Source organism: Pleurodeles waltl, chromosome 6, assembly GCF_031143425.1.
Source record: "Pleurodeles waltl isolate 20211129_DDA chromosome 6, aPleWal1.hap1.20221129, whole genome shotgun sequence".
NCBI lineage: Eukaryota > Metazoa > Chordata > Amphibia > Caudata > Salamandridae > Pleurodeles > Pleurodeles waltl.
Window position 1 is genome coordinate 786,610,229 of NC_090445.1, and position 22,607 is coordinate 786,632,835.

At 42.6% G+C, this 22,607-nt stretch overlaps 1 protein-coding gene across 2 annotated transcripts in view; it reads right to left on the minus strand.

The window, feature by feature from the left end:
* Positions 1 to 22,607, minus strand: part of MXI1 (MAX interactor 1, dimerization protein) — a 125,630-nt gene that overhangs the window by 87,380 nt on the left and 15,643 nt on the right. Inside the window, exons 1-2 of one of the 2 annotated variants that reach the window (XM_069239413.1) lie at positions 12,782 to 13,274; positions 11,704 to 11,842 (exon numbers count right to left, since the gene is read on the minus strand). In XM_069239413.1, coding sequence (XP_069095514.1) covers positions 11,704 to 11,842; positions 12,782 to 12,854 — 212 coding nt within the window. In that variant the 5' untranslated portion in view covers positions 12,855 to 13,274. Of the gene's footprint in view, positions 1 to 11,703; positions 11,843 to 12,781; positions 13,275 to 22,607 lie in introns of those variants that run through there. The other variant, XM_069239412.1, reaches the window with a different exon arrangement.

Sequence of the window (22,607 nt, forward strand, 5' to 3'; positions counted from 1 at the left end):
ACCTGAAAAAATGATGTGACCCAGTGCTTTCTTGGACATCACAGAGATATCGCTTAAAGGGGCCATCCGGTGAATGGTGTGTCAAACCCAAGCTGACATAATCAAACAAAGGAGACTTCTAAAATATATATTGTTCTTGTGTGGTGGGTAAACAGGTGTTTTTTTTCTCCGCACTGCCTTTCAAAGTGACATATCTTGACATCTGGGACAATGTGAAAAATGTATTGTGGCGTAATATGTAAGAATTTAGAACTATAACCAGTAATCTGGAAATCAACCTAGGAATTGGAAATGCATCGAACACGCACGGTAATATGGAGATACAATTAAAAACTTAAGAATCAACTTTGGAATTTGTTGAAAGGTCACACTCACGACTTTGAAAGTATACACAGGTATTTGGAACACGCCTAGGAATTAAGAAATATACCTGGCCTCTAAAAAATGTGAGAATTCAGCTACAAATCCGTTAAGGAAATATACATAAAATATACACACCCTCATTCACACATATGGAGTATATGAATCACATGTATGCAGAAATTCAGTGCAATAAACTATAGATCACCACTAACTTGTGTCTGGAGGAGCTGAAACTTCGACCAGCTCACAATTTCCCTACTGAACAATGATCATTAATACAGAATCTATGTAAGGCATTAAATATTAATTCCTCTACAATTTTAGGATGATCTATGGTAATATAATGTGAGTTGATCTTTTCTCTGCAGTAATAGATGTTTATATGCACGTTTATTTGTACACTTCTTTTGACCAAAATGTGTTATTTTGCCACATTTAATTTTCCTGGCAGAGCATTCATATAAAAAAAAAACCATACACACACAAACGTGCATACACTCAAAGACAAACACACATTCATTGAGAAATGTATACCTTAAGATAAACATATATCGTACTATCACAACAGCTTCCCCATTTGTTTAGAATGTTCTTCTAAACCATCAAAGACTGACTTGAGAAAAACGCAGTTCTTTGTAAACACAGGGCTCTCAGTGTCACAAGGCATCTGTCCTCTGCCCTCATTTTCAACTCTGACCTTGTGATTTTTAAATTACACTGGTTTATTGCCCTACTGCAGCTTCTCATCGATCTCTGGACCCATTTATAAGTACAGTACATTTATTGTTGTTTGTATTTATTAACCCACTCAATCTTTCTTCTCTCTCTGTTCTCATTAGCTGTTGCAGAGAGCGTCTGTGTGCCTTAGTAGAGGCACCACAATGTGTCAACGCTGCACTTAAACAGATTTAAGTGTGCAATATGATGCTGTGATGCATTATTTTATTCAAGAGCGTGACATGTGGCTCTCTTGGGGCAAGAATTGCGAGGGTCTAGAGCAAAACACGGCCATTAGACAAAAAAAGTCAACTCTCACAAAAAGGACCGTCTAAGGAAAGTGTGTTAAGTAACACCTTGTATCTACAGAGTTACAAAATGTATCAGAACCATAGAGCAGCTTACCAATACGATTAAAACCATTTACTTCTGCTACATTTTTGGGCCAACCAAGCAGGTAAAAACACCCACGGTTTTAGCTTCTTCAGGGTGACTGCATGTATGTATTTCTCCCTAAGCCCTCGGTGTATGTTGTGATCAAAGAGGTTCCAGAAGATAACATTTTGTATTAACAATATTGTCGTTGACTTGTCAACATATGCTGAACAGCCTAGACCACATGGTCGTCTAAACGAACAACTCAATAAATGTAATCTCCATTAAAAGATGAGGCAGTTGACTACCCCTTCGATTCTCTACTCACTGGCCGGCTGTCTAAGCCAAATGTTCTACTTTGATTAGTGTTCTAAATCAAGGGTTTACAAAATGTACTTTTACTGTTAAGATGAGTGCATGTCCAAAAAGGACCATTACATGCTTATAATAGAAAACAGGGTAACCAAAGGCTGTTGGTTAATTCCGATTTCACTTTAGCGAAGGCAGTACCTTTAGGCAATAAAATATCACCCTGATGAAATCCTGAAAAACAGAGTACTAGATGCTGTATTGAGGTGCCGTAGCTGTGAATGGTACAGAACCACGACGAAATTAGGGTACCGCTACATTAGTTTTTACTTTCTTAAAATTAGTATTATTAATGCATGCCCAAACAACACATTCTTCTATGATCATTTACTTAATTAGAACAACAGTAAACAGCAAATAGTATTGAATAATTATGTTTGATTTTGCAAGTTGAATCCCGAGGCATTTAAGCTTTGCAAGCAATGTAATTTTCGCAGTTTTAATATCGTGAAGAGATAGCTCAAAAGCAGAGCACTTCTGTTTCCCCAAGTTCCTCAGCTCTTTTCAGCCTTGGCATGGTTACTGGTTAAAATCCGGATGCAGACTGAGCCATTCAGTCACCACTGTATCTGTGATCTGAAAGATGGTAAGGCACCAAAGCTCAGAGGCCCTGATACAGGATTGTGGACTGAATCTGGAAGTAAATGTTCCCACTTTGCATGCAGTGGTACATTCAACAGCTCCCACTGGCTCCTATATATTCCCTGATCTTAATACCTGCCCAGGAAGGCATAGCAAGAGCCATCCATCAGTACTGGGTGCCATCAGCCAATCAGCAAGGCCCAAACAATTGGTGTTCCAAACTATCTTGGGCTCTTCACACCTTCTTTGTTTGGTTTGACGTTCATGAAAGCAGGAGTATTCCCATTTGGTGAGGTGGTTAGCAGACCACCAGGCAGTGTGTAGTAGCCTTTACCCTAAAGAATAACCATTTTCTGTGGCTGCAGACATAGGGAAATGGGTGTAGGCCACTGATAGCAATATTTCACACACCTCCAAGTGTCCCATGACACAGCAATCCTGGCTTTTTAATGAATAGAAGCTCAGAATGTTTATCTGAAATGCTTTCGCCTGAACAAGAAGTTCAAATAAGGGAACAAATGTGAAGTTCAATGTCCATAATACAGACAAGCACATTTTAACATCTTCCTAAATATTTACAGGTACTAGGAGTTGTTTCTGAAGGATCCATATTCACACAGAGATGCACACCCCACTAGAAGCCCTGATGCTAGCGCTCCTATCTCCTCTGAATCCTGCACCGGTCTGTTCAGTTGTCATTACAAATACTTAAGCGTCATAGGATTTTAAATCCAAATCCAAATGACATTTGTGATACAAATAAACAGACATATTTTGGATACTCTATCTAAGTGAGAACGTATAACCTTGCCAAGTTTGTACCTTCACCTTGACAGCCGTTATTCTACTCTAAAATGCACACTTCCATCTGTACAGATGCCACCACAATCGCAGGCATTCCACACGCTTCCAAAAGAGCACTATGAGTGGAAACCATTGGTGTTCCAACCCAGTAAATAGGTAACATCAGCAACTGACAAGGCTGGGGAACCAGTGGTCAGTTCAAGTAATAATACATTGCTTCTATTGTGCTTGGCAGGGAACTTTTGTATGTATAGTTACTACTACCCAATCTAAAATGGCACTCGTAATATCAGTCTCAGGAAGAAAGAAGTCTTTGTCAATTTTGCAGTACGAGAACTTGCAAATCACACACAGTTCCCAGCAGCAAGAACCTAACCCACTGAGCTACCTTTCGATCATCAGTCACACAGCAGCCCCTAACTAAATGTAGCTTTAAAGGGTCAACGATAAAGTGACTTAATAATCTGTAGTTCAGGTTTAATTTGGAAAGACAAAATACATGTTTGTGTTTGAATAACAGCTTATGTTAAGGAGCAGTAATCTTTAATGTTTTATTCAAAGGAGTTCTCTTTCTTTCACCCTTCATGTCTTGCTTGGTTAACAGTAACTTGTAAATACTGTCATGTTTGTTTCTAAACATAAAGCAAGAGCCCTGGCTTCTATGCATTTCTAGCCTGAAGTCAGAGCCTATGAGTTGCATTTCTGTAAAACAATAAAGTGGAGGCTGTGTGGTGGGGCCGATCATTGCATTTTAAGCCTTAACCATTTCATAGTGTTGATGTTAGAGGTGCTGTGGCTACAAAACAAAGTGGGCCCTTTCAATTGAACACGTCAAAAATCTATCAGCTAGATGTTAGCTCCATCTCAGATTGAGACATGGCTTCAAAATCTGCAGATAAAATGATCAAGTTCAGGGAACAAGCTATGCTTCATAATAAATATTAAATACAGTCATGTTGCGCATAAAACAAACCAAAAACAAGCCAATTACAAACCTAAGGAATCAGCACATTTTAGAAAACAGTTAGAGCCATGTAAGACAGGTGGAGAAAACCCCGGGCCGAATGCTTTCGTAGAATATGCTAAACCCATAGGAGGCTGGGCTACGTTCTAGAAAATACTGTGGTTCAAGCTTCCCATTTGGTTCAGAAAAAGTATCTATCACATGTTTGGCGGCCTGACGTGTGACTGGTGTTTCCCTAACCTTACCGACTTTCAGAAGGCCTACCGGCCTTGATGTGACTAATTGTCCAGATCCTACCCGTCTTTCAAGGGCACACGCCTGTAATGATATTGTCTGCTTTACCTAAAGGCCTGCACCCCTCTGCTGTGAAAGGGTGCTGGTCACATGACACACAAACTGCATCTGTGAGTACAACCATTCGTTCTAAGGCTGAGTGAGGACGGGAAAAGGATGCTTGCAGAACAGGCCAGAGGCGCATTTGAAGCATTGTGCAGTGAAGCCTACTACACTGCCTCTCATCACAGCTATTAATCGCAAAAATGCTGTGTGTACATGTGCCAAGTTAGAGACTAATTTAAAAAAAAAAACGCTTCACAGTACAATGACGATTCTTCTGCGAAGTGAACTGCTTGGAAGCCACACTATTAATAACGCACTTCGCAGAACAATAATAACTGGGCCCTCCTTCAGACTGAAAAGGGGAGACACACTGTTCCGTGAGAAACCATACATGCATGTCACTAATCTTTACTAGCAACTTTCATGGATATTTTGAAACAGTGTATAATAAATTATTGCCACGAATTCTTGCTAAGTGCTATAACAATGCTGAAATGTACATCAGTCCCCTAGGTGCCAAATTTGCTAGAGGATAAGAAAAACATTTCTTAACAAACAAAATGGAATACAAATACTTAAAAAGCTAGGGCAGTGCAACCCTGGGCCTTGCAAAGAAAGCAATCATGGAGCATTAAGGCATAATATATAAATCATGCCTGTGTACTCTAAGCACATCAACGCCTTTTTCTTAAGGATAAGGGCTCTATTTGTGTATCATGAAATAAGCATATATTATTGTAAGTTACACTGCCGCTTTGAAATTAAAAATATACACTGTGGGTTCGCGGGCATAGTGTTTTGCTCGCCACATAACTGTATTTCAAGCTGCCTGTAAAATCATATTTGGAAACTTGACTTGGATGGCGAAACGGGCAAAATGCTGAATTAACGCAATAAACAACTACGAGGCCCAGTCTCTCAATATGTTCCCTGTAAAGGTTGATGTGGTCGTGGCAACCATGTGAGAAGATCTTCATGGTCACTACACCCACTATCGCAAGAAGCGCCGCATACACGCGAGCACATCCGGGCACTGGCACAATAGTCTCAAGGGGCACGTGCACGCACGGTATGCTGCTAAGAAAAACGTAGGAGGCATATGTAATATCCGGAAAGGGAGTGTGCATTAAGGTCGTCACCGGGCCTCACCTGCAATCAAAATACCAGCTACGCCTTTTATTTGCACAATATCTGTGCCAGTGGTAGTTTCTGGTTCAGCTGCTAAACCTGCTCGATTAGGCTGGATGTTATTTTCTGCTCCCGCCTCCACAAAACCACAACACAAACCTCGTCAAAATTGCAGGAATACAAGTCAAAACGACAGCTCTGTTTTTTATAGGAGCTTACTTGTGACTATTCGTGGTTTCATTTTTCGAAGCACAACCCACGGTCATATATTGTGGTAAAATGGTTGGTAATAAAATAAATAGTTGTTTCAAAATGAAAGCACCCTTGTGGGCTTGCCTTTAAGACACAGAACCTCAGGGTGACACTTATTTCGGTTTGCAATGCTGGCTAAACTGTCAAGCTAAAAAGGATTTGTCTCCTCCCAAACTCTACCATGGAGAGATAATGGGCTTACAAACTGTTGCTCAAACCCCCCCACTAGAGTCAAATGGTCAGTAGAAAGGATATGAAAGGTGGCCTTCATTTGCTAGGCAAACACAGAGAAAATACAAAATAGGCCTACATGCAAATTCTCCAAAGTTCCTAGCAGACCTAAGCTTTGAACGGCAGATACAGCTTAAAAAGTGTCAGTCCCAAGTCAGTATAACATTGCCCCAGCCATGCAAGATTTTGGGGGTTCTGGCCTGATGGGAAATTAAAAAAAATTCGTGCAAGGCTACGAGCCTCTGGTTAAATCAGCAGCATTTTTCTAAGCAGGCATTTGGGATACAGAATTCCAAGATAAGAATACTGGAAGGGTCTAGGGACAGCTCCTCCTTTGAGACATGGAGGAGGGACAGAGAAATAAGCAGCTTAGATGATAGGGGATCAAGGGTGAAAACTGAGAAGCCGAGCCCAATTGCCTACAAGAAAGCATATGAAGTGGAGCTACTGTTTGACTGCACTGAATTGAAAAAGTTTCTAGAAGGAGACATTTTTGAGCTCCAAATCTGACAGTTGTGCACAATTTGAAGAGGTAGTCAGCATCTACCCGAGCGTGGCACACATTCATACGGAGACCTTTGACTGTTCTGAATTGCTGCTTCCTGTATGTTCTCCTGCTGCCTTTGCAGCATGTGCGTTGGCACAGCTCCCTATTCAGCACTGCTAGAGAGATCAGTGGTTTACACCCATGAGTTGTTCTGTGCTGTGAGAAGGACAGATCCTGCACCACCCCACCTTTCTGAATCACATGTATTAGTTTTATTTCCTCGTTTCTGTAAGCGATGCCGTTTACGATGTTGCTATCCCTGTCTATGTATTGTGCTGTGTCCCTCTTTAGTAGTTTCTCTACTCTGGGTTTTCCTTAGATCTTACTCTATGACTGGATCTCTCTTTATTTACTGCCTACTATAAGTTTGCCTCTGCTAGATGTCTCTACATTCTACCTTGTGGCCTGGACAGTTGGTGTCATTTTTATTGATTTCTATCTATGCCACATGCACACTGGTTGTATCACTTGGGCTGCGGTGCTCTCTGAGCCCTCCCCCCCCCCACCCACCCCCACCCTCCTTGCTGCTTACCATGCTCCTCCTAGAGTGGCTTTTGTATATATGTGTGTATCAGAAAAGCTACTTCCTACTTTTCTCTTTGCTTGCCGCACGTACACCAGCTGTATTGTTTGCCCATGCTGTGTTGGCCTTCCTGAGGACACAGCTGCTGCAGCAGTGTATGTACTGCAGTCTGATCTGGCCCTGTCGGCTTTGTTTTCAACCCTCACTGTGCCACTGGTTTGCTCATTTTGTCTCTTTCCATAGGCTATGTGGTCTGATGGAATAGCTGCTGCTACCTGACATTTCTTTATTTACATATCACGTGTTGTTCTTTTCTATGACCCTTCTAGATCTGGTGTGCACGACTGTTGTTTGTCTGACAATAATCCATACGATTCACCTGCTGTTGGCTGTCTGTTTAGTTGTTGGACAAATGTACCAGTGAATGTTGTCCATGCCTTTCTTGTGCCCGAGCCAGTGTCTATATTCATGCTATTATCCAGCAACAAAGGCCTGTATCATTTGCTTTACTACTTTTGTAAATAAAGGCTAAGTAAAAGGCACGGCCTTTCCCTGAAACCAGGCACAGTGGCTTGCTTCAAACCCACATGCAGGACTCAGGCCCCTGCCCTTTATAGGGCAGCCCTGCCAGAGTTTATACGAGGACTGCTGACTTGTTCTGTATGGCCTTTTCAAGATAGATGTTTAAAAACTTAAAAAACAATGCATGGTTTTCAGAAAGTCAAAGAGGCACTGCCCCCTTTAAACACTAGTCAATTTACTGCGCCTACGAGGTGTGCTCCATGTCTCTGCATGTATGTTCATATGTTACCCATCTTACTGGTGGAAAGTCTGATCTGAACTGTGAGGTATTCTGTGAATTTTCAGCTTTCCATTTTTGTTGGCACTGTCTCAGTTGACTGTGTGCTGATTGTAATACAGTGTAACGTAATGTAAGATGGATTTGTAGAGTGCTCCTTGTTAACCATGAGGGTATCCAGGCACTGAGTAGGTGAGTGTAGGGGTGTGCTGGCACTGGGGTTGAGTACAGACAGTCTTGATGTGTTGGGGGAGGTCGTTGTGGAATGAGACTGCTTGGTAGGAGAATGATCAACGTCCTGTTCCGCCTCCATGGATGTGGGGTGGGTGTGCGAGTGATACTGAGCAACATTGATGGAAGTGAAGCCGGAAACTAAGGTATGCAGGTCCCATGTTGCACAGTGACATGAATAAGTGTGTGAGAAGTTTGAACTTGCAGCACTTCTAAATGGGGAGCAAGCAGAGCTCTCTGAGGAGTGGTGTGGTGTGGGTTGGGTGCAGGAGGTTGGGGACGAGTCTCGTGGCAGCATTTTGGTGGTTTGAAGTATATGAAGATGGGTTGGGATGCCAGTGTAGAGTGCGTTCCCGTAGTCCAATCTGCTTGTGATTAGGGTCAGTGTGATGGTACATATGCTGTCCAATGGGGGCCACTTGAAGATTTTATGTACCATGCAGAGGGTGCATGGAGGTGATGGCGTTGACCTGAACTTCATGGTGAGGTTGGTGTCCAGGAAGAGGCCTAGGTTACTAGCTTGATCAGTTGGGGCAGGTGTAGGTCCAAGACTTGTGGGCTACCAGGTGGAGCTGACTGTTTACATCTACTATTCTGCTGCTTGTGAGAAGTGTATGTGTGAGTTGTTTTTCTTCAACTCTCTGCTCCTGCCTATGTCACGTGTACAATGGTGTCACTCTGCCTGCTTTCCTGGCATTGCTTCTTGCTGTTGCTAATATAAATTCTAGAAAAAAATCTGAATATGATATGTTACGCTTCCTGTGGTCCAACATACACTACTGTGCCTTATCAACTAGCCCCTGAGACAGCATTAGCTGTTGCTCTTCCAGTTGATAACACTAGCCCTCTCCCACCCAGCTTTCCCTGCTGTTACTGGAAGTAATTATGTAGATATTTTGTCTGTTGTTACCTTGTTCTCGCATTGATCAGAGTCTTCCTGATCGTTGCCTTGGAATATAGTTAATTTCAACATTAATCATGAATTCTGTTGAATATTATGTTCAGTGATGTCTCACTTCGAGTTTGAACACTAGTCACTGCGTGTCCCACTGAAGGCCCAAGCAGTGTTTGTTAAGCCAGTAAGTAATGGCATTTGCTATTTACTTGGCGCTCTGTACGGTCTTCGCTCTGGCGTGTGTCATTTTATAACTTGTCACTGCATACCGTCTGCTTCGTTATCACACACTGTAGTCCCATATTCACAAATGTCACTTATCCCACCTATTGTGCATTGGATGCCTTTCATTATTGTAGAGATCAATGCGTGATTTCTGTCTGAATATAAGAATGTACTCATAATGATAAAAGTGCTGAGGCCTGTCTGATGCCCATAGTTATCTCTGGTATTAACCTTACATTTCTGTTCAGTTATTATGCAGTAACTGCACTGTCACTATGCATGCATTGCCTGCATTTATGGATCACATTATTAATATTAGAATTGTATCTGGTCTTCATGCATGGTGCTCTTCTTCCTCATGGAAACAAGGCTGTCAAATGCATTGTTCTCTCTACGCTGAGGCCACCCATGCCTCCTTGTGTGCCACCATGACCTGTTTATATTCTGAATTTAGTGCTAGATTACTGTCTGATTGGTACTGTTATTTGGCATTTATGTACATCTCAGACGGGCTCTTCTCACCCCAGCAGACAGTGGTCTCACCATGCATGCTTTACATGCCTACTGGCATTGAGGATATGAGTGCAGACTATTTGCTTATCATGCAACATGCTCTCCTAGCACATATAAGCACTGATGCACCAAACCGCCTTGTGTCTGCTTCACCTGTATTTATTCTGAATATCTATTTTGCATTTCACTCTGATTATCAGCCATGGAGCTCTCCTAGCTCCTGTACGCACTTATGTCACCATGCATGCATTACCAGCTGTTAATGCTGATGTGAGTGTATGCTTTCTGTCTGACTTCCTTGAGGCATGCTCTCCTCGTTCCTGTGAGTGCTCTGCCACTCATGCCCCCTCCTGCATTTCTTCCAAATATTAATGAATATATTTATGGCAGTTCGATTGTAAGGTGTTCCCCCTTGCACCTAGAGTGGTCGCCATGCATGCATGACCTGTATTTATCTTTGACACTGTGCTACTCTTACAAATCACTAATGTAAGAAAGTCAGCATGCTCCCCTCGCTTTAGGAGTGCTGATATCTCCGTAACTGCATCTGAATATTAATATTAGAATTCTGCATGCTCGCATCCGTCCATAAACAATGAAGTCACTGTACCAGTACCACGAGCACTTACGATGAACATTAATGTTAGAACTATATTTATTGCACTCCTCTAGCTCTATAAGCACTGATGTCCGCATGACCTGCAGCTATTCTAGATATTATTAGATTCATGTCTGTGTATAGTGTAGTTTGCCCTCAGCACTATAATCCGTCACGCTAACCTGTCTGCATGGCATGCAATCATTATAAAATGTTTATATTTGGTACAATGCAGCGTGTCCCCTTACAAAGTGTGGTATCTGTATGCCTGCACCACCTACATTTATTCTGAATATGATTGGTACTTTTGTTTTGTTCTAATAAAATGTGGCCTCTCTCACTATACAAACATTAATGGCAGTATAGTTGCAATACCTCCATTTATTCTTTTTTTATTTCAAAATATTTTTATTGCATTGTTTTTAACCAAAGAGCAAAATGCAGCATGTGGTCTTATATACTAAAAGGTTACTATACAACTGAATAAAACTGTCAGATGTGTAACAGCATACTGTATGTGACCTGCATTTATTCAGCATGCTAATGGTAGATTGCTGCCTTGTTGTAACACAGCATGCTAAAACTCTCTCAACAAACTGTGATGTTATCGTGCCCGCATCACCCATATGCATTCTGAATATTCACATTAGATTTCTAGTTGGTTCCAAAGCAGCGTCCTTTTCGTGCTGTACAAACATATATGTGGATTTCTGTTTGGTCTTACTTAATACAGGCGATGTTTCTGGGTCGGCACGCCTGCACGTCCTACATTCATGATGAATGCTACCTTACTAATGTTACATTTCTGTGCCAGTCTAGTGTCGTGTGCTCCTCTTGCTGTATGAATACTGACAGAACCGTGTCTGCACGACCTGCATTTGTTCTGTATGTTACTGGTAGAGTTATTTGGCTCTAATGCAGCGTGTTGTGCACGCTCTATAAACACTGATGTCGGTCTGGCTGGAACACCAGCATGTATTCTGAATATTAATGTTAGAATTTTGCAGGGTTCTAACGTAGACTCGCCTCTCGCTCTCCAAACACAAATGTCATGGTGCCTGCACGACCTGCATCTAATTCTGTACGTGAATGGTAGATTGTCGTCACTTCTGATGCAGCTGCCACCCCGTGCTGGCGTGCCTGGGCGACCTACATGTATTCTGCTAATTCATTTTACATTTCTTTTTGGCTCTGATGCAGCGTGCTCCCCTCGCTCTATAAACACTGACGTCACCGCGCCTGCATTACCTGTTGTTATTGCTGGGGCTGTTGCTGCTGCTGCTGCTGGTGCTGCTGTATTTCTTGCTCCTCATCCTCCGCTGTTTCTGGTGCTGGGGGTTGGGGCTCTGCAGGGAAGGGAAGGTCGAGGCATAGCCGTGTTCACATTCTACAAAAAATATTTAAAAAAAAAACAGAAAAACAAAAACAAACCTGAATAAAATAATATTAAAGAAAAATACCTCAAAGAAAAAGACAAAAACACTCAGCAGCAGAAGGGTGGGGGCTCAAGGAGGAGGGGGTGAGGACTGCTTTACCCCCCACCCACGGGCAGGGAAGATGCTGGGGCAGCCTCCCCTCGCACGCAGTGCACAGTGCTCAGGTCTCGTCACATTTCGACAGTTACACTGAACCCGTTTGAATTCGAAAAAACGAGAAGACGGTGGACGTGTTACGGATCCCGCACCACCCTGCCAAACGCTGCCCTCGCCTCCCGGACATTTTTCTAAACAATCACTGCATGCGAGGCCTTATTTTTGTTATGATTCTGCCACGTCTGTAAAAAGCCCAACGCCGCGCGCGCTCTCATCTCCGGGGCCGAAGAGATGATTTCGTTTTTTTTCACATCAACAATTCGGATGACAAAAGAGCCACAAATATGGCTGTAAATGAACCAAACGCCTTTAGTCAGCCCACTGCGTAACCACACACGCGTTTATTATACATCACTATACATGTAAAATACAGCTGGTCAAAAGTGTGATTGTTTTTCTGAAGGAACAGGCTTTTACCTACGGCTCCATCAAAACCAACTATTTCCATATTTCACATACTGTATCAGCGAACAGTTCGTCTTGGTAACCTGTCACTAAATCAGAAAACTTGTGCACGTGAGCTAACCGACAGAAACAAAACACGACTGTCAAAGTAATGGAGAAGGTTTATATCTCCCCACTTCCTCAAAAAGAATATGCACTTGACTCGTTGTCATATTTAAAAATACGAAACATAGTGGCGACAAAATGTAAACATGTATAACAATGACACGTGTAATCGACACAGACACACACAATTTCAATAAAATGCACATGGAACGTGTGTCACTTACCTCGATCCCTCCTCTCCAAATACTCTGCAGCCGCTATCAACCGCTGGATGTTGATCATGTGCACACCATCCATGTTTATATCGTTTTTAAATAATTTACAAAAAATCCTTCAAAAGGTCGACCAAGTTAAAAAAAATAGGCGTACTGGTTCCTTTTCGAGTAAATTTGAAATTAAAAAATGCACCGTTGTTTATCGCCTCCACGGGGGAAATATGGAAACAGCCGATTAAAAAATGAAATAAATAAAGAGATGAGTAAAGGCTGTGGGATCCTTGCAGGGCCCGGTCGGAATCGTGCTCGTATTTCAATGCTGTTGTTCTTATTTTTTTCTAGGTATAAGGAGTCGTTAAAATATGCTTTAACAGAGAGAATATAAGGCCAGTAAAAAAAATAATAAATAATAATAATGGTGGATGGGAAGCCTGTCCGCAAAGCACAGGCTGGCTACTGCCGTGCTGCTGTCAGCCTCTCTCTGCTGCACAGTTTTGTTTACCTCTGGATGCTGCTGAGCCTGGAGGGAGAGGAGGAGCATGGCAGCAGCTGACAGCACTCTGCAACGGTTCCTGGGTAATGTAGTTAAGAAGCCAGCGAACCAAAGGACAGTGGAAAACGGCGGAGAAGCGTAGTGTCACGGGAAATGTAGTTTAGTTTGGAAGCAGAAGTCCCTGAGGCAAATAAGGACGCGTATGGAATACGTAGTTCCGAAGTGCGCGTCGGGGGCGGAGCATAAACGGGCATTGTGGGTAATGTAGTTTTTTTTTTAAACACGACATGGCGGAACTGTTAGGACGTTTGGCGTGAAAGCTGTGCTGTAAGTGTCAACGTGGTAGTCGACAGCGAGGATGCGCTGCACAGCGGAACGCAGAATTTAAGGTATTCCGAGGCTTCAAAGATGGGAATGGTGCGCGAGCAACCGACGAAAAGGCATCTTGTGGAGTTGTTGATTACTAGAGGGCTCGTCCATTAATTAGCAAGTAATATTGCTTCATGGGAAGTGTAGTTTTTAAGCTGTGTATGATGGACCCACAGGCACTGTTGGCTATATTAGTGAACTTAATAGACCTACACTGCTTCTAATGCGAATCCTCACACACTACACCTCATATACTAATCAAGATGAGTGTTGAGTGTGATATTTTAAGTCCCTCTTATTGATTCAGGTATTATTTTATGTCTTGGAGGAGCACAGACGCCCACGAGACCAAAGCGCTCTGTAACCCGCTCGCCCAGTATGGAAATCAGTTTTCTGTTGAAAACTCGTTGTTTGAACCCCTACATTTACATTCCCGTGACTACTGTAAGCATTTGTAGGAGAGAACCCACATCAGCACACAATGCAATGGCCACTGTTTGCTACTGTGAACTTTTAACATGCAAGACAGTGCTGGTGTCAGGCGTTTAGCATAATCCGCTCTATGGAAGCAAACCAAGACTACAACTTCCACGATGCGTTGGGTTTTCACAAAAAAGCCCAGTAATGGTGTTCGTAATAACATGGAATGAGGTAGTCGTTCTTACGAATATGGTTGTTCGCCATGTTGCCACTAGGGTTCTCCGTTTTAATGTATTCTTAATGTTTTTCCCTTGAATAGCCATGTATATGGACGCAGTTAGGTGGTAAGGGACGCACGAATATAAGTTTACTAACATGACCAGGCTTGTATTTTTGGGGGAGGGGCATTAAAACCAATCAGGAAAATCCGCTGTCGGGGACAGATATCTTCTGTCAGACACCCAACAAACTGAAATACTATCCCAAGCGAGTGTTATTGGCTAACGAGGGCTTGTTTTTGTTATTTTTGTATAGTAGTTCTTTACATATGAACCTTCTGGAGGACAGGGCAGGGGCTGCGCCTGTCACAGAAAAAAGAAATGGTGGGCTGCAGGCCTCCTGCAGATATTATGCATATGGAAAACCAAAATGACACAAGTCATAAATATCTACTGCACTTCAGGACAGGTTCTTAAAGGCTTTTGGGGAAGTAGAAATTATCAAAAGCTCGTTTTTTAACGGAAATGGCTAGCAACACTGGACTGACAGCAGACAAGTGTGCGCGTGTACACATTGATAGACGTTCGCTAAAATTTGTCCTTGGCATCAACATAACGATGGTTGAAAATTATTTCTTTCTGTTCTGAAAAAGGGAACCAAACTTGTATCAAAGTGTTTATTACGTTGCATCTTCCGTTTTTTGCTACACAGGCAGCAAATTCTCAGTTACAATTGGATCATGAACTATTATAGAAATTACTGGTGATACCATCTAACTTGACCCCACTCCTCAACCCCTGGATCTGGGCCTGAGTTGTTGCATTCTAATTACACTGATAACTAAATTACAACCGGCAGTTTGGGTTAAATGCAGAATTGCAGAATGGCCTCATCAGGGCGTGTGATGCCTGCTGCCGCCATTGTGATCCACTGAATGCCAAAGCAGAGATTTGGACGCTCAGTAATTTAAGGATTGTAAATGTTTATGGTAGTTTCAAAGTGTCTAGTACCATATTTTACTGTACGAGTAAGAGCTCTTATTTTTGGCAGATATGCGACTTAGGTTTAGGAAGACTACAATTTTACCCACATCACACAATATGGTCAAGTTGGGAAACCAGACTTGAAACTCTGGTGTTCTGGATTTGCAATCAGTATTTAAGATAGATGGGACAAATAATGTAGAGCAAAGTACGAGAAAGCAATTGAAATACTGAGTAAGATGATGTGTTAAGAATAGACTTGAGAAATAGTATGGGCCAGGAGGTCCTTAACCTTCATCACATATGAATGCATAACTCCCTCTTATCTTATTATTTATGCCTTCTCATGTAGCGCAGCCAACCCTGAGGTATCAGTGCCCTGGTCCGAAGTAAAACCAATTTAACAACTGCAAACCAATAATTTAGTCAATCAATCAGGATTTATAAAGTGCGGCTAATCACTGGCTAGGGTATCCAGGTGCTTGCAGGTCCCACAGGCTTATTGGAACAGCCAGGTCTTGAGAGCCATTTGTAATTCCAGAAGTGAGGTGATGGTCCGGAGGTGACTGGGATCCAGTGTTTTGCTGCGATGTGAGTGAAGGAGAATCCTCCACTTTTGCTTCGGCAGATGTGGGGAGTATGGGCAAGTGAAAGGGAAGCATAACGTAGTCTTCTCGCCGGTTGGGGGAAGTTCAGGCTGTGGTTTATGTATGAGGGTCCTTGGTTGTGTAAAGCCTTGTGTGCGTGGGTCAGCAGCTTGAATTGGCATCTCTTCTGTATGGGGAGCCAGTGGAGTTTCCTGAGGTCGGGTGTAATTTTGATTCATTCGGGCAGGCTGAGGATGAATCTGGCTGTGGCGTTCTGTATGGTCTGAAGTCTCTGTAGGAGGTGTGCAGCGATTCCTACATAGAGGGCTTTGCTTTTAGTCCAGTCCGCTGGTGATGAGGGCCTGTGTCACGATGCATCTCTTTTGTCGGGGTAGCCACTTGAAGATGTTGCCTAGCATGCACGAATTGAGGAAGCAGGCGGAGGAGATGGTGTTGATCTTTGATTTCATGATAAGCTTGTTGTCAATGCTGGTTCTGATGTTTTTGGCATGTCGGAGGGAGTGGGTGTGGGTCCTAGGTCTAATGGCCACCAGGAGTCATTCCATGTGTTGCTGCTATTGCCAAAGATCAGTACTTCCGTCTTGTCTGTGTTTAGCTACAGGCAGTTGTTCTTCATCCAAAGAACCTTGGTCCAATTGAACCACATTAGTTAAGTTGGCTCCAGAATGTTCTAGGTTGCACCAAGAAGCTGAGTAAACGGGTAAGGCGAGTAGATGGAAATGAGGAGGAGAGGAGCTGAAGATGGATCGAGGAGAGGTCATGGAAAAGTGTAAGGCATAAATAAAGGAGGGGGCGATTCGAAGTATTGGAGACTGAAGAACAACAGAAAGAGAGAAAAATGTGAAAGCATAGGCAACTCAGGGGGAAAGTGTTGTGGACAGTCTTTCCCGTTTAAACAAATGATGAGTGATTTAGGTGGCTTTTCAAGGGGAAAGTTTTTTAAAACATTTTTTTTACATGAAAAATGAGTATCGTTATTACTATTTATCGGAGATTACAGACACTTTACATACGCTTTGATGATGTAACGTTGCTCATTTAGTAACCACATACAGGGAGGTCACCAAGTCCAAGCCAGATGTCCCGTAACTAGTAAAAAAATACTTGCTGTTGTGGCTTTGTGCATTAATACATAGGCTGGTCCGATACTCCATGTGAGCAAATACAACTATTTCTACTTAGTCAGCAAACCTCCCACGCATACGCTCAGGTGGCTTACATTCACACGTTGTACATAGTACTACGGGCACACCTTAAAAACTGAATTGGGCACCGAAGATTAAGCAAAAGCCAAAACAAAAGGTAACCACACGCACAAATGTATGAACACGCTGGGCGGACTTGAGTCACCTCTCCTCTCTCTGAGGTCAGACAAATGACTGAAGCAACTAATCCTACAAAACAGTGAATCCCAACCTTTTTATCGCCGCGGACCGGTAAATGTTTGATAATTTTTCCGTGGCCAGCTTGTTTTGATTTAATAATTTTAATTTAATTGTATTTAAACATGCCTTCAAGATTTGAAGACCTCGGGCGGCCTGGTGCTGATTGATCCGCGGACCGGCACCTGTCCGCGGCCCGGGGGTTGGGGAACACTGCTACAAAACTACAACATATCAACGTTTTGAGCAATGGCTGCAAGACAGCACAAACGAGACAGAAGTCATGAAGAGGGCAGCCCCACTTAAAGTCTGTGCTGTTCAAATCTCTGCTGAATGGATATCACATATCCTGTTACAAGTGAGAGCAACTCAATTTGCAACGATATCTCCACCTTACTTCAAGCAGGGATAAAACCAGGGCTTTCTGTATCAAAAATACAACATCATAATACAGACTGTGCCCACCCAGGGCAGCTAATACTTGGCCGTCCTCTTGGTCCCTTTGCCAGATGACTTGTCAAATTCAAATAAAACATGAAGTAAAAAGTGCATCATCATTTTTCACACCTGCCTCAATTTTGCTACAAACAGAGCTCCCATATATGTTAAATGTTGGAATAGTAGTCAGCTCTGTTAAGGGTGACACCATGCACTCCCTTGATCTCTGTCAATCCTTCATGCATGGTTTAACACTGGGCATTGAGGAATTATCTTAAGTCGTAGAAATGGTGGCAGTGAGTACTGCAAAGATTGCAACATGTGATGTACTGTTGCTTAAAATTGTTTAATATGCCATATTTTGTTTTAAAAGTGGGTGGATACAGAACATAATGGGACAAGTGGAGCCCCATCCAGCACGTTTTCTGTCTGAGGTGGTGGAAAAAAATATACTCTGAGGTCCCACAAATTGGGGTCGAAGGCATGGCATCAGAAAGAGAAGAGAGCCAGATTAATAAGGAGATGGATGTCACAGTCAACATATACATTTATTTTCATCAGTACATTTAGTGAAGAAAAAAGGACAGGTATGTTTACCCATTTCCACATCAGTAACATTCTAGAACGTTTCTTTGATGCCCATTCAGGTTTGAGACATTTTGCGATATAATTCGAGGGCTGGGCCCTTTTAAAAACAACTCTCCCACAAAGAAATTGGTAACACTGACAATCATGATGGTAAATCTGTTCTGGCTTACTTGTCACAACTAAGCTGTTTAAAAAATAAATAAATACATATGGGGGTTAAAGAACCCGAAGCAAACATCTTTTTGTACCCAGCAAGAGCTGTGAAATAATGCAGAGATCTGGAGACAGCCTAGTCAAAGCTTTGACATTTCATAATATAGCATAGATGGTTAGTTTCTTTCTAAAACCACAGCGTGTAGCAGGCATGTCAGATATTTGTTTCATGCCGACCGCCGACTGGGTTATTGCTTCTGTTGCAGAAGTCCTGGTGTGACGTAGATCTTAAGTTTCAATCTCTGTAATATAGCTTAGTGAGTTATGGACTGCCATTAAGGAGCTGCATGCAAACTGAAAAGCATACATTTAAAACCTTACTATTTTTTTAATCAATCATTCGTTATTCTGAGGTTTCTGTAAAGGTTCCTTTGGATAGTAAAAAAGACTTTGGGCTGTATAAAGGGTTAATAGTGTAATTTCTCATGTAGACGGATGTATCTGACATTCATAAAATGAATGCATATCTCCTCTTACACATGACATATAGAAATTTAAAAACACGTCAAGTCCAGCCTCTTGAGCACTTATGAAGTCATGAGCTGATTGTCTTTGTTCCCTGGCATCAAGGTGCTCAGCTCCTGCTAGCTCCCAATAAGGGGAAGACTTTAACAAAAGGAGTGCTGATGACCCTTTAAGTGACGGATTTGTGTTGGGTCCAGCTGGCACTGAAATTAAGAGGCCTCCCTCACCCCCTGGAGGCTTATATGCTGAATGCAAAGCACACAAAGTGCCAATGCTACTGAATGTGTCCTAGAATCACTGCCAGGACAAAGGCAACAAATTTCACTGAGGCCAGCCCTGATCATGGATCTCGCTCAATAATAACCTCCAGGTACAGGATTTGGAAGGATCCCCCTAATTTCCAACATTGGGCTCACTACTGACACATCCGCACATGTCAGGTGTCACCGTGGGCAGCCTGGGGAGAGTACAAGCAAGGTATCACTGCCTCTTCTCTCTCTCAGCCATTTAGTGACGGCACCTGTGGGCAACTATGAATGTGTGTCAAGGGTTGCAAATTGAAGGAATCTCTGTACAGACAACATGGCACAAAATAATGTGAAAAATTAACAGCGAAAAGCCAGAATCTGCTGGAAATTAAAATATGACTAAAAAAATCTTGTACATATCAAAAAGAGTCCACTGTTCCTACATATTAAATGTGCAGACACAGGTTCAGCACCGACAGTTAAAATGCTAGAAAAAGCAGGCCCTCACACATCCGTGGGATATCATGCTTCATCATAGGGCCTGCTCCACGTCAGACTGGCGCTGCAGTGTCTGACGGGCCACCAGAGGGGGCACTCTGCCGGAGATCGTTAACAACAGTGTATGTCAAAAGTGAGGGTTAGGACTATATCTAGACTTACCCAAAAGAAAAAAGCAGAAGAAACCAAAACAGAATAAAATTGGCTCAAGGACCTCCTAATACTGATTTTAATTGAGGTGGAAGGCCTTGGTCAAGATTAAAAACGTACACATAAGGAGTGGGTGCGGAGTAATGTTCCCCCACTCACAAAGTGGAAGCGTTGTTGAGAATACTCTTCTCAACAGCTAGTAACTCAGGTCAACATGTTTCGCGCCTTTCATGCCTCTACGGATCGTATGGTGCTTCTTCAGGACCAAAGAATAGCAACAATTCTTCTGCTATACTACCTCTTAGAATTATCAAGGAGTAGGTTTTACTTACATAAACACTACATCGTAAGTAACCTGGAAGAACCCTCCCTTCCGGGACAGCGCGCACAGAGTAGGTCTCCTCGTCCAAAATTGTGATTCCCAAGGTCCGCTAGATCCCAAGGAACTCTCAAGGAGTTTAGAACACTAATAGCGTTAACTCGAGCAAATGCGAGGACCATTGCGTTGCAAATGCTTGTTTTTACTTTGTGAAACATTTGCGTGCATTTCATGGTGCTCATGGCCAGATGCAGGAAAATGAAGAAAGGAATGTGGAACCAAGCAGACATTAAGGTAGAATAAAGAATAAGCATGTTTTCACATGTTTCTTTAAAAAGGCATAGTGCGCAGCTGTGGCGCAAGAAAGTTCCTTAATTCCAGGACAAGAAACAGAGATGGCTCTTGCACCTTTGCCTTATTTTTTTTTAATTGGAGAGCCTCCAAAAAAAAAAAAAAAACACTCATTCCGATATCAGAGAAAGTGAATGACAACAGGATAAAAGTTTGGCCTTGATAACAAAATATGCAGATCTATAAATGGATTTGTGGATTGTACAATGAACATTAAATTTTACCTTGACCGACACTGTCGGTCAGTGAAGAAAACCTCCGACAAGGGTGAGGCATTATTCAAATTTCTGATTACCATTACCAGACTCATAGCAATCAGGACTACCTGCCGGTAGGACAACAAAAGTTTGGGGAGCACCAAGTACAGGCCATTTCTATTGGCTTGTTTAGACTCCAACTGCCAAAACCACAACGTTTTAGCTATAGAGTTCCAGGCAAATCAGCTTGTACACAGAAGTTTAAGGTGGCAGGAGCAGGCACAGGCAGTATGTGAAGAAGGTGGGTCCAAAGAGAGACTGTGGCCGAACTGAAGTCCTAAGCAGCACGCTGTAGGCCCCTTTTGTCTGCCAAACACCAGTTTCCAGTGGTAAAAAAAAAAGTCAGTCATAACTCCTGTGGTCCTCGCTGTGTTACTAGTTTTATTTGCATATAGCGTGTAGCCCCTCTTGAACTTGGGGACATTAATCATGCATTGTTTAAGTGCATCCAGTTGTATACACAACTTCAGGAGGATATGGGCGTTGCTGGCTTACGTGTAGGAACAAACCACACAGGACCACGTGCAAAGGGCCAAGGTTCAATGAACACATTGAACAGACTACGAGATAATAAATACCTGGTACAAGCTACAATTCATCAGTTTTGGGGGTGAGGAGAATGGACGAATGGAAATTGTTTACTTCGGTTTGTCAGAAAGTTTGAAATTAGTTAAGGGCTGTGTTAGCCAGCCAGATGTGAAGTAGACAGTCATGCAAGGTAGAGTTCTCAGTTGTCACAATCAGCATGTGTATTAGGGACACCACCTAGCTCCTCCACCAAACATGGATCAATATTCATAGAGAGCATAACAGACCCTGTGCCTCTACGAAGGCGAATGCCGCACCTGCACTTCATTCAAAATACTATTGTTTGGAGAAAAAAAATCCAAAACGAGTTTGGCACCACTGACCCCTAACAACGCAGAGGCAGCGGATAGAAGCAATATTGGCCAAAGACTGAAGAGCACAAAGTATATTTATGTTAGAGGGGCGAGACTACAAACTGCTTTAGTAGTGAGAGAGTGGCAAAAGGGATTGGACAGCACCAATTATCTGTTAAATAACATGAACCAGGCATAGATCAAGTGGTGACTAAATAACATGAACCAGGCATAGATCAAGTGGTGACTGAGGGCCTAATTACGCGGTATTGGTTGGACCACTGCACTCTTATTATTCATATCATATTGTTCTCTACACTCCTGCAGTCAAATTTGCACAAAACAGTGCCAGACATGTTTTTCTTGCTTGTTTTCCTGAAGGAGTACAGCCTCTTTGGCTGTTCATTGCTCTTTCTTTTCTTGCAGACCTTCGACTTTCAGGCGTCACGACCAGGGATCTAGGTCATGTGATCTGCGGAATTGGGGAAATGCATATGGTTGAAGGGTGATTGCACTGGCAAGCCTGCATATGTTCAACAGGAACGGAAAATAAACTATTGTGTTTCTCTTGAAGAATGACTCGAGTGACTCATTACTAGGCCAACGAAGGCTCAATTTTCTGTAAATAAAGCATGGAAACACCCGTCGCCATTTTTAAGGTGGTGTTTTTCTTGTGACACTGATGTGACTTCGCCACTGGCGAACAGCCTTCTCTGCGCCTGCAATAGAATGTGGATGTTTCTGAAAAGCACACAAGGTCCACCATAAAAATGTTAGTGGAACAATAGAAGATATGGAGCTTTTTTAGCTGTAGGTTTCCCTCTGCCACTGGATGGCAAAAAACGAATTTGTGTCGAAGGGTTGTGTGACCAGGCCTCATAAATTAAAGAAAATATTTTGGTAAGATTTCGCCCTTAGCCCTTTGCTGGTCAAAGGTATTCTCTATGTTGTGT